This window comes from Humulus lupulus, chromosome 6 (assembly GCF_963169125.1).
Source record: "Humulus lupulus chromosome 6, drHumLupu1.1, whole genome shotgun sequence".
Taxonomy (NCBI): Eukaryota; Viridiplantae; Streptophyta; class Magnoliopsida; order Rosales; family Cannabaceae; genus Humulus; species Humulus lupulus.
Window position 1 is genome coordinate 31197076 of NC_084798.1, and position 19016 is coordinate 31216091.

Consider the following 19016-nt stretch of genomic DNA (forward strand, 5'->3'; position numbering starts at 1 on the left):
TTTAATTTCAATAAAGTTTTTAAAATTTCTAATAGATATCGATATTTTCACCTATTCCCATAAAATCGAATAACAATATTTCTATCACATTGATATTTTTATCATTATGATGGCTGCTATATTCATGCTTGTATGTGGAGGCTTTAGCATTGGTTCTAAGTCAAAAATAACTTCTTGACTTGCATGTATTAGAATTCTTAATAAGCAGGATTAGGATCAGGAACAATAACTCTGTTTATCATAATAAAAAAATTTATTTTGCAAGTTCGTTTTACAGGTAATTACTACCAAACAAAAGATTGGACTAATGACATATACAATATGCTTGTATATGCTTTTAACGATAAATATTGAATATATTTGGTAAAAAAATATTGTCGGGATATTTGCGGCAAAAATACTTAAGTTTTGCAAATTATGACACTTAAATACTTAATTTTTTTTTTGCAGCAAAAATACTTTCCGTTATATTTTCTTGGCACCCATTGGTACCTCACCGTTATCTAACATATCAGCGCCTAGGTGTCAATTTCAGATTGATCCACGTTATTAATAATTGAATTTTTATTTAAAAATTCATTTGAATATTTAAAAATTAAATAAAACTCATTAAAAATCTAATAAAAAATTAAAATTTTATTTAAAAATCATATTTTAATCAAATTAAAATTAAAAATCATTATTCAAAATATGTAAAACTAAAAATCTAATTAAAATAAATACACTTTTTCTCTATCTCTCTCCTGATTCTTCATCTTCACCGTTCTTCCTCTTTTTTTCTTTTTCTTTTTTCTTTTGGGTTGCTAGGTTGGAGAAGATGGATGTCGAGGTTGGGATTGCTTGAACCGAAGGAGGACAAAGAGCACAAATTTGGGTTTGCTTGGATGGAGCTCAGCAGTCGGCATCTAGGCTGGAGAAGATGGATCTGTGATGCTGACGAGGCTAGCTTAAGACGGAACTCCGACCACCCTTGAGCATGGCGACTCCAGAATCTCCGTCAAACCCATATTCTGTTCGTCGCCTAGCCTCCCTCGCCGACGACATTGCCCGATCTGGACGAAGACAATGTTTCAGCCTCCTCTACTTATGCAGATCTGCACTCCACCTACGGAAAGGGAAAAAAAAAGAAGAACAAGATGAAGAGGGGAAGAGGAATGAGATGTAACAAAAATAAGTTTGCCTCTATTTTCTCCAAGCCAACACCCATAAAAAAAAATGAAGAATGGTGAAGAAGATAAAGAATCAGGAGGGAGAGAAATAAAAATTACTATTGTTTTTAAGAAAGAATTTAATTTATATTAGTATTTAGTTTAAGTTAAAATTTCAAATCAGATTTTAATTTATTTAATTTAATTTATATATATTATTTTTTAAATTGATTTTTAAAATTTTAATTATATAAAATTGAATTTTTAATATATTTTATAATTTTTAAATAAAAATTATTTATTTGGACCAATCAAAAGTTGCCATGTAGGCACTGACCGGTTAGATAACGGTGAGGTACCAACGTGTGCCAAGAAAATGTAACGGAAAGTATTTTAGCTGCAAAAAAAAGAGTTAGGTATTTAAGTGTCATAATTTACAAAACTTAAGTATTTTTGCCATAAATATTCATGTTGTTATATATAAGGATGTGGAGTATTATCCTATTCCTGTCTTAGTTAACATTTAGAGATAGAAGCTCCCATTACAAAAATTTATTTCCCTACTTATCAATTTATTTAATGAGTAATTGGTAAAAATTACATATTTTTTTGAGTCATTTTGTACTTTAATTTATTTTTTATAATGTTTTGAAAAATGATCTCTGTCTAGAATTTTGATCAGCTGTTTAAAAATTTCAAATAATTATCTGAATTTTTCAATCACCTGATTGAAAAATTTCGACTAGCTATCTCGAGTATCGAATGTCATTTTACAAAATATTATCAAAACTAAGCGGCTACAGTGTAAAATAATTTTAAAAAAATGAGCTATTTTGGCCAAAGACCGTTATTTAATTAATATAGCAATGTTTTCTAAAAAGAAAAGAAAAAAAATAATCATTACTGATTTAAAATAAAAAAATCATTACTAAACAAGATTTTGACTCACCTTCTAATAAACATGCCATAAGTCTTTAATTATCACATTAAACAAGACATGCTGTATTTACGTCAATGTCACGCCAAAAATCTTTAAAAATTCTTTCTTTTTTATTTATTTTATGAAAAACGAAATAACATTTATTTACCGGTCTACTCTTTAATTTTAAAAAATATAGGGACACTTTTGTAATAATTTAAAAAATGAAACAACGCCAACGAAGTTCACCGCCTGTTTGAGCACAGCCTTTGCAGTCTTGCAGAGCTTCTTTCTAGGGTTACTGCAATAATGAGACAGGTTTCAACTCTTTCCAGTATTCATTTGTTTCTTATTTTCATTTAGAGACAGACCATCTTGTGTAGTTTTAGGCTTTTGGCATTGAAATATTTTAATACAGTAAAGTTTTCCCTTTGTTTGATTTTGACTAATGAATTCAACTGCAACAGGAGATTATAATTTCAATTCAATTTTAGGCAAAATTTGAGCACACTTTGATTTTTATGTACAGTTGTGAATAACTTAAGTCAATAACAATGGAACCCATGAATGTGTTTACATGAAAAATTCAGTTTCTTGCTTAGCTAGTTAGTAGTCATGACAAATGCCAGAAATGAGTTTTTTTTTCTTTCTTCAGAACTATTTTCTCATTGGTTTATGATGTCTTTTTAATGTGCTTTTGGTGGATTCCGTTGACAGTGTCATATTAAGAATAGGAGAGCTTGTGAGGTATCTTAGTGGTTGAAAACATAATCAGGAGAAAGGAGTAGCCAAAGGGAATCAACTAGTGTATTTGGTGGAAAACCCAGTTGAATTTTCATTCTATAAATTCTGTCATGAATGGTGAAAAGATAAATTAAGGTTGTGTCTCTCAGACAATGGAGATTGAAACATTATGGGAAGAAGTGAGAGAGCTGAGTCTGGGGCTGTCAGGGAAAGTGGAGCGGCTGGACTCGCCCCCGACCCCAATCCAATTCCTAAGGGACTTTGTCTCTCAAAACAAGCCTTGTGTCATCTCTAATGCTATCAACCACTGGCCAGCCCTCTCTAAGTGGTCCAATGATTCCTACCTTATAGAATCTCTTTCCACCTCATCTTCTTCCGATCAATTGGTGTCTGTACACCTCACCCCTAATGGCCGAGCTGATGCCCTTGCCCCCCTAAATGATCGTGTCAAAACCAATGGAACATCGTCCTCACCATCCTCTGCTTCTCTCTGTTTTGCCTCCGCTCATGTTGAGCATATGCCTTTCCCTGAAGCTCTTAAACTTATCAGCTCCCCTGCTTCCAACAGCAACGACATGCCACCCAAATTTGTTGCCTATGCGCAGCAACAAAATGATTGCTTTCGCTCAGAGTACTCAGCACTATCTCCCGATTGTGATGCCCACATTCCTTGGGCATCGGATGCTCTTGGCTGCCTCCCTGAGGCTGTTAACCTCTGGATTGGTAATCATCTGTCTGAGACCTCATTCCACAAGGACCATTATGAGAATCTATATGCTGTTGTGACTGGACACAAGCATTTCCTGCTTCTTCCTCCAACTGATGTTCATCGTATGTACATCCAAGACTATCCTGCTGCCCAATATTTGTATTCTCAGGTGTTCTTTTCTTTATCCAGTTTTTCGTCTTTGTCTTTAGTTTATTAGATTGATCATTCGTCATAATATGAATTACTTTGAAATTTTTAACTGCACAGGACACAAGGGATTTCACTTTGGAATTGGATAAGCCACTTAGATATGTACCTTGGTGTAGTGTGAATCCCTACCCTTCTGTGGAAAACAAAGTTGAGGAAATGGCCAAATTTCCTTTATTTTTTCAGGGTCCAAAGCCATTTGAATGTACCGTCAATCCTGGAGAGATTCTTTACTTGTAAGTTTGTTGCCTTTTATAATGTCATTGTAATTTGAACCACAACTTCGTGTTGTTCGAAATTGTATGAAGCAAAGCCCGTGGTTGATTTACATGTTATCATCAATCAGATTACAATGACGTAGCAGAGTTAGTCCAATCAGATGGTTCTAAAGCATTGTATCTGTACTACTATATAAAAAACATGATCAAAACGAACTTCTGCCAAATAATTCTTACAATGTATGAGCTTGAAGTAATCTTTTTCTTTTACATGATATTGCATCGAAGCTGGTGATAGTTATTTTCTGGACAACTTAAATTGGGTTATAGTGTAAGACGTCAGTTGGAGTTATATGGAACAATGTTGCCTATCTTCTAAAGAATACAAGTGACTGAGGTTGTCCTACAGTGTTGAAAACTGAACCGTTTGATCTTATTGGTTTCTTAAGGCTTGTGTTCCAGAGGTAGTCTTGATCAAAACTACTTTTTTCTACTTATACTTTGGAATGATGCATCCAATTTTCATTTAAAATTTGTTTGAAGTGACTGTTACATTCAATAACATTTTCCTGCTTATTGCATGATTGGATTTGAAAGGCTTGGTGATTTATGCAGGCCTAGCATGTGGTTTCATCATGTTAGACAGAGTCCAGATGATAGTGGACGAATTATTGCCGTAAATTATTGTATGATTCAAACTCTTTTCAATAAACTTAGGCTTTTGTCTGTGTAATTACCAATTATACAATGCTGAGGTATAAATTTATTTGACATTGGCAGGGTATGATATGCAGTTTGATATCAAGTATGCTTATTTCAACTTTCTGCAATCAATTCATCACCCGGTACTTAAGAGCACGATGCTTAAGATCGAGTGTGAGGGTTCAGAAGCTGCCAAGCCGGTGCTGAAAACAAATTCAAGTGAAGATGAACTTTTGGCTGGTGTTTCTTAGCAAGTTATACAGCCACCACTGTGCTTAGAGCAGAAATTGAGGTAATGGAATAATTTTGTAGCTGTTACAAACTTACACTATACATTCCCTATTGGGTCAAACTTAATTGCTCATTCAAAACTGTGATTAAAATATTTCAGTTGAGACATTTAGTTTAGAAGCTGTAATTAATATAGGCCAATTTTGTTGGTAAAAGTTTGAGCTAATAAGTTATTTGAGATGTTACATTCACTACTCATTAGATTTTGTCTTTTATCTGTGCTTAACTGAAGTGGTAAGTTTATCGCATCATAGACAGCAAACGTATATGGCATCATAGACAAAGGTATCAAATAGTGCACAGTGCAACTGAAATTGTTAACGCTTAAATTACATCAGTCATGGCTAGAAAAGGCTTGAAGGTCATTATGAGTGCAATGAACTCGATAACATTTAGAATGAAGAAAACCATGTGATCACCTGCAACATAAACACCATTTGAACGTAAGCTTGATAAGAAAGAGAGTCAAAATACTATAGAAACTTATATGAACAGTTAGACCTGTCATTGCATAAGCATTTTAGAGCATCTTTAAGCTAAATCATCTCAAATAAATCTATTACGAATCAAATCCTAAACGAACCATGCCATTTTGTTGAACCCTACTATCTGTTGGAAACAAAAACTCAAAACAAATTGTGAGGTGGTTCTCATATAAAAATCTCACTCAGGTTTATTAATTATCAAATCCTAAACCATGGGCCTGACCAATCTATGGAAAGATCATTTGTACTGAAGTTTTGCTTCAAAGAGACCTTTTTCTTCCAAGGGTGCTTTTGTGGGAACTGATTTTATCTTTGTTCCTCTTTATCTTCTTATATGATTTTACTGTTCGATTTTTTCTTTCTTTTAGATTAATGTCTCTTCATGTTCTCAAATGAATTTCCTCTTGGATAGAAATAAAGTGAGCTAGTAAATCAAAACAATAAGGAATTAACATGATGTTGGCAAAGAAGAAATCCCTAGATATTATCTTTTCTATAAGAAAAATTAAGAGAGCTTGGATTATATTTCCTTTATGATAAGACAAAGCCAAAGCTTCATCAATCCTTGTTACTATTTTTTAACTTTTATTTTAATTTGATTTGAATGATTCCTTCTTCTTTGAGCTTGATATGATTACTAACCCCAAAATAGTTTTGAACTTTTTGTTGTCTCTCCTTATATACCTCATCATGCTCTATTATCACAACAATTTCTGTTTTTTTGGTATAAGACAAGAATATAATTATATGCAGCACTCTATCCATTAAAAAAACAATTACCCTGTAATATGGTGAGTTTATAAACAAGAAAAAATAGTAACAAAACAAACAAACAAACAAACGAAAATCAACGAGATTTAGATCCTGTACCAGGGAGAAATGATCCATTTTGATGATTTTGTGCCCAAGAAAATCTGACAAAAACCAAAGGAGAAAAAAATATTTAAATTCAATCCTTTATGAAGTTGCTAAATATATATATTTTAAAAAAGAATTATTTGACAACATATAAATCACAAAACTAATATTGTTGGCTACAATTCATAATAATAGTAATAAATCAAACATGAATGTGAAATTTCTAATTAATGTCTAGTCAAGTTTCTTTCAGATTTCTGGTACAAGTTTAATGCGCCTAGATTAGTATCATTAAAAAACAAGTACAACTTAATTTTTTTTTTTTTGGGAAAAATCTCTAATTAGCTAATCTGTAAATCATACCATTGTTTAATATGTACATATAACACTTTAAAGAACCAAGAAACATAAATGTCGGTTATGTTCAGAATCATGAACTTGAAAAACTTACAGGGCACCTCCACCGGCTGGACCGGCTGCTTTAAATAGAGACGTAGCAGCCATGGATATGCCATTTGCAGTTCCTCTTTGGCTTTGATTCTTCATACATTGGTATAAAAACAAATGTTTGAAATGTTAGATTAAGTAGAAAAACTACACTTAACAAGTAAGATAGAACAGTTACCACAACTCTGTTTTGTAGTAGAAACAATCCTGTAGTAATGCATGTCTGACAATGTATCAAACAGTGACGTTGTGTCAAAATCTATAATAACATTAGGCAGAGAATTGGAACTATAATCTGTATGGATACACACTTACAGATATTACAATCTTTAGCACAGATGCAAGATCAATTAATATTGTGAGTGTGAGTCCAGATAGCTTTGCTATAAAAGGGTAACTTGATAGCACAACTATTGTGATGACCTTCGCAAGAAAGCAACGAAATTAGAATAAATTTTATATCACAACATGAGTGCCAAAACTGGTTACAGATGAAGAGTGTTAGAGACATACTGCTCCAACTCTAGACAACAGTACAGGTCCAAAATTCCTCTCAATGGGTGGGTACAAAAATAACTGAAAGAGAAGCATGACAAATCCTAGAAAATAATATAAGAATGTTAGTCTTTTGAGAGAATCATATGCAAGAGTACATAAGATGGAGTAATGGTATTTAACATGTATGTAACATGTTAGATATTGTATGACTTCTTTAGGGTAATGATATGTACAAACAATTTATCTCACAACATTACACACTTTTGTGGAAATTTTTTTCAGTCATTCACATTTATTTAAATATGAGTTCCACTGTATTAAAATGACTTACCGCATATGTGTGTGTAATATTTTTGTATAAATTGTGTGTGCATATAATTTCTCGACCTTTTTATGTAGACTAATCTCGATTTGGTCATTTTAAAAGAATTATACTCCCAAATCAAATACTCATAATAAAAACAAACCTCACACTGTCACGACTCACAAGTTGTACATAAATATATATTTGTAAATTTAGTCTTAAGGAACTTGTCTATACGTTATGATTATAGGGATGATTTATTATACATTACTCTTTTCACAACACTTTTAAGGTTATGTTTGGCTCTTGGATCGAAGCTTGGCTCTAGCCTATCGGCTATTATATCATGATTTTTTTTTATGATAGAATGATAGAAAAGAGCATAATTAAAGTGGATGAAAATATTTTCCTAAAATTTGATTAGACTTTTTTTAAATATACTAGATACAAGCAAGGTGCATGTTTACTTATTTTTATTTATAAAATTTATTAATTATTTTTATTAAATTTATATTAATGTTATATAAATTTTTAAATAAATATCCTATTTTAATTAAATAATTTATTTATTTTTATTTAAGTTTATGTTTGTGTTATATATTATATGTTTAATGTAATATTAAATATTATATGTGGATTTTAAATTTAATTTTCTTGCTAGATTTAAAAAAATAATAATTTATTGCTAATTTACAGTAGATTATATTATATGTTTAATATGATATTATTCTACTAAGTGAGTTTAAATTTAATTAAATTTTGTTTAACTTATAAAACGTGTGATTTTATTATTTTTAAATAATTATCATGGTAAAATAGCTCAAAAATATCTTATTTTAATTTGCTTTATTAATTATTATTTTAAAATAATTATCATTGCAAAAATATCTTATTTTAATTTTTTAATTATTTATTTTATTTTATTTAAGTTTAAGTGTTTACAAATTACTGTTAAACATAAGAATATTCTATTAAATATAATAATATTCCGTTAAAGTTAACCGTTAAAACAAAAAATTTCTGTTATTTACATACTTATTATATAGAAGAGATATATATTTATAATTGTTCCAAATTTTATAAAATTATACTATATTTAAGTTTTAAATTTTTTGAAAAAAAAATGCAAGATCCAAACAAAGGGTAAAACTTTATAAATCTAGGAAGTGAGTAGAGACAATAAGAGCATATCCTCAAATTCTTTAAAAGGATCCTAAAATAAATCACTATTTCCTCATAATATGGGTATTTTTTTCTCATTACGTTTTTTTGTTGCAACAAAAAACATTCACTAGTGGAAGAATTAGAAAACATCTCAATCTCAACAATACAAAAGGCAGTGCACCTGAAATGGCAAGAACTTCACCAACTTCTTCACTTGAATAGCTTAGTCCCCCATACTTCTTAGGACTCACAGCCCATAATGGAAAAATCTAAGAAAATAGATTGTCCAATAAGTAAGATTGCTTATTATTAGATGATGGGATTGGATAGGATAATTTTTATAATGTAATTTTGTTATCATATTAGAGAGGCTGTTGAAAAAGTTAATCCAACAATCTAAATAATCTCCTAATTTGGGATAACTTAATCCCGTTATAAATTTGAGATAATTTTATCTCTTTAATCTCCACCTTCGTGTATTTCTTGGTAAGAAAAAAGATTTGCTACATTGCATCCAACGGCAAATTATCAACTCATTAGCTATTTTATATTTTTTAATCCAATCCCATCCGATCCCAATATTCAAACGTAACCTTATGAAATTAATACAAGAATTTTATGTACCTCCGTGTAAGCCATGTCATGAAGTTGGAAAACACAATATACTACAATAGATGATATTAAGGACCAGTTCTTTGAAAGAGAAGGGCATTTTTCCTCAAATTCTTCCAAATGTTCTTTCAGATCATATCCATTTGTGCTTTCGTCTTGTGGACTAATAAATCTCTCATTCTCTTCATCATTTTTAGTATGAAAGTGAAGTGTTTCCTGTAATCACCCATAAACATGAAAGTTTTCATAATTTAAATTATAATAAACATGCCCTTAATGTAAGAGAGTAAAAAAATTGGATCAAGATTTTCTAATTATGACTCTCACCACTAAATAGTTGTCACATCATTTATTTTATTTATTTAATTTTATAAGTTGATTAGTTATTATTTTAAGTGAGGTTAGTAGGACATAGTTGGGACTTGGATAAAGATAATTAATTAAGTATTTTATTGGGTTTGTATGTTTAATATTTCTGAATTTATTTTCAAATCCTAAACCAATAGGGGAAAGAGCAATCTGAATAAAACATTTACATTGACAAGAAAAGTTTGGCAAACTTTTTTCAAAAGCTACATTTTCTCTTTAGATTAATTATGAACCAAAAACAAGAAAGTAAAATATTTGAACATACCGGCATCCAACAGCACAGAATAGTTACACCCAAAGCAAATATTGATATGGTGAAGCAAGGTAACAAGTATGAGAACCTGTCATTTCATATGAATCATCATAATTTGTTCAACAATAAATACATATATAGAATCGAAAAGCCATTCTCATATATTCAAAAAAGAAAAAAAGAACGGCCAATTTTACCTCCCAAATAGAGAATCTTTGGAAAATATATTTGGGAACTTCTCTGCAGGCTATAATTCAAATGCACCAAAAAAGAAAAAATAAAACAGCCATAACAAAAGTCGTGCTCTCATTTAAGATCAATATGGAAAATCTAAAAAGACTTGTAATCACATATACATTGCCAACTTCAAGTCATGTCTTCATGAAGAACAATTGTATGTCTACCTCAAAACAATTATTCTAGTAATTATCCAATTTATATTGGTTTTGATAAAAATAAAAACAAAGAAACATGGAGTTGATAGAGAAGTATCCCAGCTAGGTTTGCACCTTGCCAATATATTTAAAAAAAAGGGTCAAGGATTACAAATAAGAACCCAACTAAACAAAACACCCAATAATAATACATGGTTGGAAAAAAAATAGGAGCTAAAACACCTAAAGATAAGGAATGATCTTTACTATTGTTCAAAGTAATACCTGTGAAAGAAAACCTCCAAGAGCAGGACCAATGACTAATCCAATCCCCCATGCTGTGCTAATCTGAAAAGTTACTCTTTCTCACAACAACAATAATGTATTTTTGGAATTCAAACAAAGGAAAAGAGGACACATGTTCTTACTATTGACATTCCCAAAGCTTGATATTTTGTATGGCAAATTTCTGAAACATATGCCTGAAAAATAGCATCATCATAGATTTTATTTGACAGAATTTGGCTATAAAATAATCAAAAGCTATCCATTTAAAACATAAAAAGATCAACTCAGCTATATCAGACATAGCTGACGAAATCCATACATTTGTAACCAAGCATACCTAAGGATATATATTTGAAAAGTTTCCCATATGACCAAATTGCTTTAATTTAATTAGAGTCCATTCAAAACTCCAAGTTTCATTGAGATTGAATTCACTCTTCTTTCTTTCATTAAAACAGTGCCAATATATATATATATATATATATATATTTTTTTTCTTTGGAAGATAAAAGGAAGTCCAACTCGACCAATGTTCACACTTATTGCCTTATTTTTTCAATGAGGGATTGCCAATTAATATTTTGTGTTATGTTAGCTCATAATTGCTAAATATAGTGGCAAAGTCAAAGCTAAGACATATATATCCAACTCAAAAACTAGCTCATGTGTTTTTTTCTTCTTAATAATTTTTTTTCTTTTTGGTAGAAATAAGAGGAGGATAGCAAGAAGCTAGAAAAGAAGCATTAACACTTTGTTGGAACAATTCCAAAGATATCAACTACATTCAAACCAAAATTAATATATTAATAAAAAATAAAATAAAAATACAAACTCTGCGTAAAGGAAAAATACATGCTTCATTTATACACGAGTATACATAAATAAAACTATAACAAAAAGAAAATCTAATATCAAACTTAAAGTAAAGATTCAAAGTTGTTTTTGTAATAAAATCAAACACACATTAAAACAGAATGAGTATACCCTCATTGGTCCAAGTATTCCACACAAACTTCCAAGGAGAAACCTTGTTGAAACTGCCATCCAAAAGTTTGTACTAAGTCCAAACAATGTGTTGAAAATTACCCTGACAAAATATTTGTTAACAACACCATTATAGTGACCAACATAAAGAGAAGGAAACTTGATAAAAATGATAAACTCAATCTTCAATATGCACAAAAATTATAGTGTTAGAAGTACTAACACTGCAATTGTGCTAAAAATCATAACTGGTTTCCGACCATATCGATCAGCTATCATTCCCCAAATAATGGAAGTCAGAGATCTTCCAAACATGTATGCAGATCCTTCAAAGAATAAAAGACCTCATAAGAACCAAAATCTAGATAACCATAGGCATAGGCATTCCATGGAGAATACATATATATAGTAGAAGTTTCGTCAAGAAACATACTTATTACTTACCATGAAATACAGGAAAGGGAACAGAGATGATATTGGCAAAGCTGCAAAATTTTAACAACAAAAGAGAAGGCATATTAGCTTTAAAAAAATGCAGAAACATATATTGGTGTTTATTGCTTTAAATGTAGCAAAAGACATTAGTAAAAGTGTGAAGTTAGGAAATTACCCCATAGATTACATTTTGTAAAAGAAAATTTCAAAAGTACAGGAGAAGTTCTTTTTTATTTTTTCAATTTTATAAGTGAGTTTTATCTTTTATATGGCTTCTTCAAGTTTTTTTTTTACTGTTTAGCTTATTACTGTCCACTTTTTCATTTTTCTTCTTCTTTTCCTCTCAGGAAGGACTAAATTTTCTCTTGTACATTTTAAGAAACATTTTTAGTAGTTTTATATTTACATAAAACTCATTGTAAATTTTATTAAGCAATTATAATATTATTTTTGAATCCTGAACACTCTCTATATTTATTTATAAATTCTTAAAAGAAATGTATACATTTGTTATGATTGGTCTTCATTATTTTGTTTTTACATTTTCCAACAACTAATAAAACCCCACTTCACTAAATAAATAAATGGAAAAACAAACAAATTTGTTACAATAAATAAGTAAAAATTAGTAAGAGAGTTGTGTCAGTTGATTTTATTACCTGCAGTTAGGGGAAGAACAAAGACATAGAAGAAATGCTTAAAAGGAATGCCAGAATTGGATTGTTTGAGATTGTTGAGAATGCAACCTGGGCAACTTTCATCCATATCTGCCTTTTTTTTATTTTTTTAATTGTCCATATATTCTCAACCATTTATACTTAATTACATTACTATACGTACTCTTGTCATTCAACACGTTTTATATAAGTGTCACATTTATACATACACATAAGTGTCACTGTCATACATACATATATACAACATATTTATTTACGTGTCATATATTGGATCACAGATAAATCGTAGCCATTTATTGTGACCGTTTATATTAAATTAAAGGTTGTACGGCCAGGATTCTTTTTGCAGCATTGTGAATTGTGTAACTGCCACAGTTTTTGCTTTTTAGTGATGCAGACTACTATAAAAAATGGATGGGAAACTTCAACAACTGTTATATTTAGGGAAATTTGATAAATCATGCTTACATTAGCTTAATAATTAAAATTTGAACCAAAGTTAACCACCCTATGATACAAATGCTTATCTTTCATTTAATACCAAAAATACCCCTCTCATAACAAAATCCCATACCTTTCCTCTCTAAAATCTTGCAAAAAAGATACACATGGGTAAGTAATTTTCTTTGATTCTTGTTGTTGTTGGTTGTTTTTATGATTTAGATTGCTGTTTAGATGTTGGATCTGTAGTTTGTTGGTATTTTTTGCTGTTTTTTTGGTGAAAATCTGCGTTTTTTTGGGTTCCTTGAATTTTTTTCTAAATGCCCGATAGTGTCCGATATAGGCCCGATGCAGGGACGATAGTTGTTGGGTTTCAAGGTTAGTGATGAGGTCCGATGGCCACCCGATGCTTGCCCGATATGTTTTGGTTACCCGATGGTCATTAAGGTTCGATGGCTACCCGATGGTTGCCCGATATTTATTTTCATTCTACAAACCCTTTAAGTACGATAATGGATCGATACGAGTCCGATGCATGCCCGATAGTTGTTATTAAGTTAATGCAGACCTATTAGTACGATTGTACACGATGGTACCCGATAAGTGCCCGATGCTTGCCCAATAGTACGATGGTACACGATTTTACCCGATGGTACACGATAGTGATAAAAAAACTTGATAAAAACCGTACCTTTCGGCTTTTCCCCTGCCCATTTCCCGTTCCCTCCCAAATCCCAACTCTTCACTCCCACAAAACCATCGAGCAACATAAGTACTCACACCCGACGCTTCTCTCTCCCTCACCCACCATCACCCGACGCTGCTCTCTCCCTCACTCGACGGTCGGAAAAACCCCCACCGGAGACGTAGAAAAACCAAGCCCCAACCCCCACTGGAGACGAAGAAAAACCAAGCCCCAACCCCCACCGGAGACGAAGAAAAACCAAGCTCCAACCCCTCACCGGAGAAGAAAAACCGACACCCCATTGCGCAAAAATGTCTAGGGTATGTGTTTTTTTTAATCTCTTCTCCATTAAAAAATGTTATAGTATGTATTGTTGAATTTGACTGTGTTAAATCTGACTGTGTGACATCTGATAAACCGTAAAATTTTGAAAAAAATTTCTGGGTTTTTTTAGAGGTACGATAAGGTACGATAGTGGGTCGATATGGGTACGATAGTATTTGTGTTTCTCATAACTTCAGGTTGAAGATGAGTGTACGATAGGGGTACGATAGTGGTTCGATGGTGGTATGATAGGTTGTGTTTTCTGATAACTTGAGGTTGAAGATGGAGGTACGATAGGGTACGATGTTGGGTACGATGTGTGCCCGATAGTGGGAACAAATTGTTGTGTATGTTATAATACGATGGTGTACGATGTGAGGTACGATTGTGCACGATAATGTTATAGTTCCAGTTTTCCATTGGTGTCCGATATGGTGCGATAGATTCCGATAGTTGCTCGATAGTATATTGCAGAATATAAAATTTGATGTTTTTTTTTGTTATTCTATTTAATTGGGTATTTATTTGTTTTATGCAGAACTTAAGACCTCCACAACTGATAGTTCCAGTAGAGGAACATTTTACGGGACGTATCACTTGGCGCGGCAGTTGGTACTTTCCAAAGATTAAAGCAAAATTTATACAGTGTGGTTTATTGGATAGGGTGAAGGAATCCCCTTTCAAACAGTTCTTCATGGCGGAACCATTAAATTTTTCTGGTGCCTTAGTCCATCAATTGTTGTTGCACAAATTCAGAGGGGAGAAGACTGACGAAGTCCAGTTTTATATTGGGAAAAAAAGATGTAGATTTAGCCAATTGGAGTTCGCTTTAGTTACTGGTTTAAATTTTGAGGCCGGACCGTCTGAAGCTGAGATTAAAGCGAAGACCACTTCGGATTGGTTAATTCTTGAGTACTTCAATGGTCATTCCCAAGTGAGCATAGGGCAACTGCGCAGAACTTTTGAGAGTTGTCAAATAGTTGATGATGTGTACAAGATGGGTTTGTGCTTATTAGTTGAGGGTGTTTTGAAAGGTCGTGAGGAGAAGTTGATGGTTTGGACTGACATGCTGAAGATGGTAGACGATGTTGACTTCTTTTTCCAGTACCCGTGGGGGAAGATATCATACCAGAAGTTGTTACAAACTTGTCAAAAAGACTTTGTTGAAATGAAGAAGCATTTACAGAAGAAGATTGAGAAAGGAAAGACTCAAAAGGAGGCCAAGTACTCTATTTATGGGTATGCTGCAGCATTGCAGTATTGGGCTTTTGAGTCCATCATTGAGTTGGGTCAGGATCATGCTGTGAGATTGGGCCAAGGCATACCAAGAATGATCAACTGGCAGAGCAAGGAGAAAGTAGAGATACACAAAGAGCAACTTATTAAGTTGTTTGCCAAAAAGGTGAGCTTTTACTTTACTTTTGAATGTTCTATATTTTTTTCTAGATATGCAATTTTATGGGTACTGCACGATAGGAATACGATAGAGTACGATTTGAGTACGATTATGGGGTTATTTTGTGGTTTTTTGTCAACTGTTTGAAAACTGACTAAGTGGTACGATTTGGTACGATGATGGTCCGATGGGGGTACGATATGTATTCTTTGTTGATGTAGTAGTAGTGGTACGATATTGGTACGATGTTGTACGATGATGGTACGATAGTTAGCAAGCAATTCTCACTTACGGGTACGATATTGTTATATTATGGGTACGATATGGGTACGATAATTGCATGATATGGGTACGATATGGGTACGATTGGGGTACGATAGTTTACCAATTGACATGATATATTGTTTTACTTTCCAATCTAAATATGCATTGTTTTTTGTGGCAGTTGACAGTATACCCCTACCTGTGTGCCCGACCTGCTGAAGAACAGTATGTGAGGACCCTTACAGACAATGAAGCCCCATTGTATGTGGACATGGGGTTAGAGGAACTAGAGGTGGGTCCCGATGGACAGCCTACACAGGAAGCCTTACAGAGCCAAGCTGAAAAGCTTGCTGAAAAGTTAGCTGAGCAAGCAGAAGCAGCAAATATTTTTAAGGAGGTTCCACCAGCTCAACCTGAGGCACCTGAGGTTCCCCCATCAACACCTCATGCCAGCACCTCCTCCCAAGCTGAGCAACCAGGCTACTCTATGATTTTGGCCAGGTTGGAAAAGGTTGAAGGGCAACAAAGTGCCCTTATTAAAGGTCAGTCCGAGATCTTGGGTCAATTGCAGAAGCTTATGACAATGATGGAAGATCTTAGTAGGCCAGTTCCAGATCCACACCCTCAGTCCACTGAAGAAGGCCCTCAGTCTCCTGTAGATGAAGACATTCTCCCTAACGATTACAGACCTGATGATGTAGATGATCACATTTTTCGCACACCAGAGGATATGCAAATTACTGTAATCGGAGATACTGAAGATTCTGAAGTACAATTCTTAAACATAGCTCCACCAGCACCGGAGAAGAGGAGAGAAAGAAAGAGGCCTAGGTGGTTCGATGAGTACACTGCAATGAGGAAAAGGAATAAGAAATCGAAGACAGCAGTGAATGTGGATCCATTGAGGGTTGTTGATGGTAAATTACTTATGACCTTTCACAAGTGGTTGCTTGGCACCATTGGGAATAAATATCCGAGGGAATGCTTCTCAGGGACACACGATGCTGCTTGGTTCCTGAAACTGCATACTCCGAGGACATGGCTTTCTGACTCTGTAAGTTTTCTATAACTTCATAATTAAATAATGTTGAAAATTTATTTAAATGTTTCTATATATAGTGGTACGATATGGGTACGATATGGTACGAAAGTAGTACGATAATTATAAGTGTCAAATTATAAACTGTTTATGTCAATGGTACGATGGTGGTACGACATTAGCACGATAGTGGTACGATATAATTTGTTAAGTAGTTACTATTACCATCATAAATTTAGAATTTGTAGTGGGACAATTTAGGTACGATGGTAGTACGATAATGTACGATGATGGTACGACAGTGGGACGCTAGTGGGTACGATGGTGTATAATACTAGTTTTTGCCATAAAGGTACGATGATGGTACGACATTAACACGATATTGGTACGATAGAAGGTTTTATTGTTAATATATTCATGTACGATTGGGGTACGATAGTTACTATATTCATGTCTGATAGTTTTTTTGTTTGTTTATTTTGGTACGATATTGTGGTTACTGACTTAATTTTCCTTTAATGTAGCATTTAGATGCAGCATTTCATCTCATGAGGAGGCGTCTAGAATTTTATCCTAACGTGTACCCTCAGAAATGTGTTGTTATGCCTACAATTTTTCCCGAATCATTGAAGGGTCGGTGGGACGCTTTTCCAGGTTCTGACTACTCTAGATTTAGTTGGGATGACAGTATATTGGACCTGGTTAGGGGTGATGCAGTCCAGTTCTTACCGAGTTGGCAGAACAAGGAGTTCATTTATTTTGCCCTCTTCTTGAAAGACCAAATGCATTGGGTAGCTGTAGAGGCAGACCTGAATGGGTGGATGCTCAACATCTTTGACTCCAGTATTGGATCAATTTCCGAAAACGATTTGATCAGCTTGATGGTTGACTGGTGTACCATTTTCCCGTCGGTCTTGCGACAGTCCGGTTTATTTGAGAACCATGACGTTATACTCGCGCCTCAGTTGACAGCATCAGAGAGTCAGGTCAGACCCTTCGATTGGAAACTCATTCCACGTGAATTCGTACCGCAAACAAAATCCAGGTGAACTTTATTAAATATCACATATTAATTATTATTTCTTAATTACAAAACTTTATTAAATTATTGTTTATTTTCTAATGCAGTGGCGATTGCGGATGTTACGTAATTGAGCATATTGAACATAAGCTTCTACAACTACCATTTGATAATGTAACTGACAATAATATGAAACTTTTTAGGCAAAGGTGGTGTGTAGACTTATTCTACCAAAACTTATGTTGAACGGTCTTAATTTTTTTGAATTGTATAATTTTTTTGATTGCTCTTTTTGTAATTACTACATTTTAATGTGCTTAATCTTTGCATCGTACTATCATCGATCACTATCGTACTCTATCGTACCCTCACTTGCCTCACAAATTTCACGAACAGTCCTGAAACCATACCATCGTACCATTATCGGACCAATATCGTACATTATCGTACCCTAATGTCGTACATTAACTATCGTACTACATCGAGCAACGTCGTACCATATTGTAAGATACATTTAAATAATCCTACAACAAACAATATCGTGCATTGTCGTACTGGCATCGTGCACTATCGAACCAACACTGGATTATTACATATTTAAGAGTTTCATAATGGAGAAAAAAATAGAAAAAAACCTGCAAAATCCAGCACATAACAAATATTACTAGTTCAAGCAGAAATAAAACATAATAGGTCAACTAGAATACAAACAAAACAAGTTAACCTCGGTACTTGCAAGACGCTTTGTTGTGCCCTTTACCACCACACTTGCTACAACATCGTTGTATCACAACCTTGTCTCCATTAGAAGGATATCGATTTTTCCTAATTCGTCCGACCTTTTGCTTCTTCGGTCGGCCTACAGGTTTCTTCTCAATCGGTACTCCAACTTGGATGTTCTTAATGTCTTCAGGCAATTCCCAATCATCCTCATCACCAACTGGCATAATTGTCCCCTCATATGTGCTCTTCCAACTCTCTCTTGTGTAATATTGAGAGCACAATGCGTACATGCTAATATTTCGTTCTTGAGCAGCAGCACATGCATGTGGACAAGGAATCTTCATGATTTGGAATAGGCCGCAACTGCATTGTCGTGCCTCCAAATCAACTATACCACCGCTCTGAACTGTTCCTCCGGGGTGGATATTAAATGTATA

General features: G+C 33.3%; 3 protein-coding genes across 4 annotated transcripts; 2 read left to right on the forward strand and 1 right to left on the reverse strand.

Annotated features, from left to right (window-relative positions):
* The first annotated feature begins 2253 nt into the window (after positions 1-2253).
* Positions 2254-5136, forward strand: LOC133782006 (lysine-specific demethylase JMJ32). 2 transcript variants are annotated; one of them, XM_062221144.1, is made up of 5 exons: positions 2254-2385; positions 2785-3689; positions 3788-3963; positions 4543-4631; positions 4726-5136. In XM_062221144.1, exons 2-5 carry the CDS (start codon positions 2964-2966, stop codon positions 4896-4898), a joined length of 1164 nt encoding a protein of 387 aa, XP_062077128.1. In that variant the 5' UTR covers positions 2254-2385; positions 2785-2963; the 3' UTR covers positions 4899-5136. The 2 variants fall into 2 exon arrangements, with proteins under 2 accessions (XP_062077128.1, XP_062077129.1); XM_062221145.1 differs by having other exon boundaries at positions 4561-4631.
* A 1134-nt stretch (positions 5137-6270) lies between these two features.
* On the reverse strand, positions 6271-12774 carry LOC133784927 (protein ZINC INDUCED FACILITATOR 1-like). Its single transcript, XM_062224193.1, has 13 exons — positions 12669-12774; positions 12019-12059; positions 11677-11757; positions 10731-10784; positions 10588-10650; positions 10126-10175; positions 9941-10016; positions 9319-9522; positions 8876-8963; positions 7242-7327; positions 7044-7151; positions 6733-6821; positions 6271-6337 (listed from the first exon to the last, which is right to left on the reverse strand). The coding sequence occupies exons 1-13, from the start codon at positions 12772-12774 to the stop codon at positions 6271-6273; spliced, it is 1113 nt and encodes a 370-aa protein (XP_062080177.1).
* A 3762-nt stretch (positions 12775-16536) lies between these two features.
* On the forward strand, positions 16537-18804 carry LOC133783942 (uncharacterized). The gene is made up of 2 exons (XM_062223519.1): positions 16537-16850; positions 17360-18804. Exons 1-2 carry the CDS (start codon positions 16650-16652, stop codon positions 17882-17884), a joined length of 726 nt encoding a protein of 241 aa, XP_062079503.1. The 5' UTR covers positions 16537-16649; the 3' UTR covers positions 17885-18804.
* Positions 18805-19016: the final 212 nt, after the last annotated feature.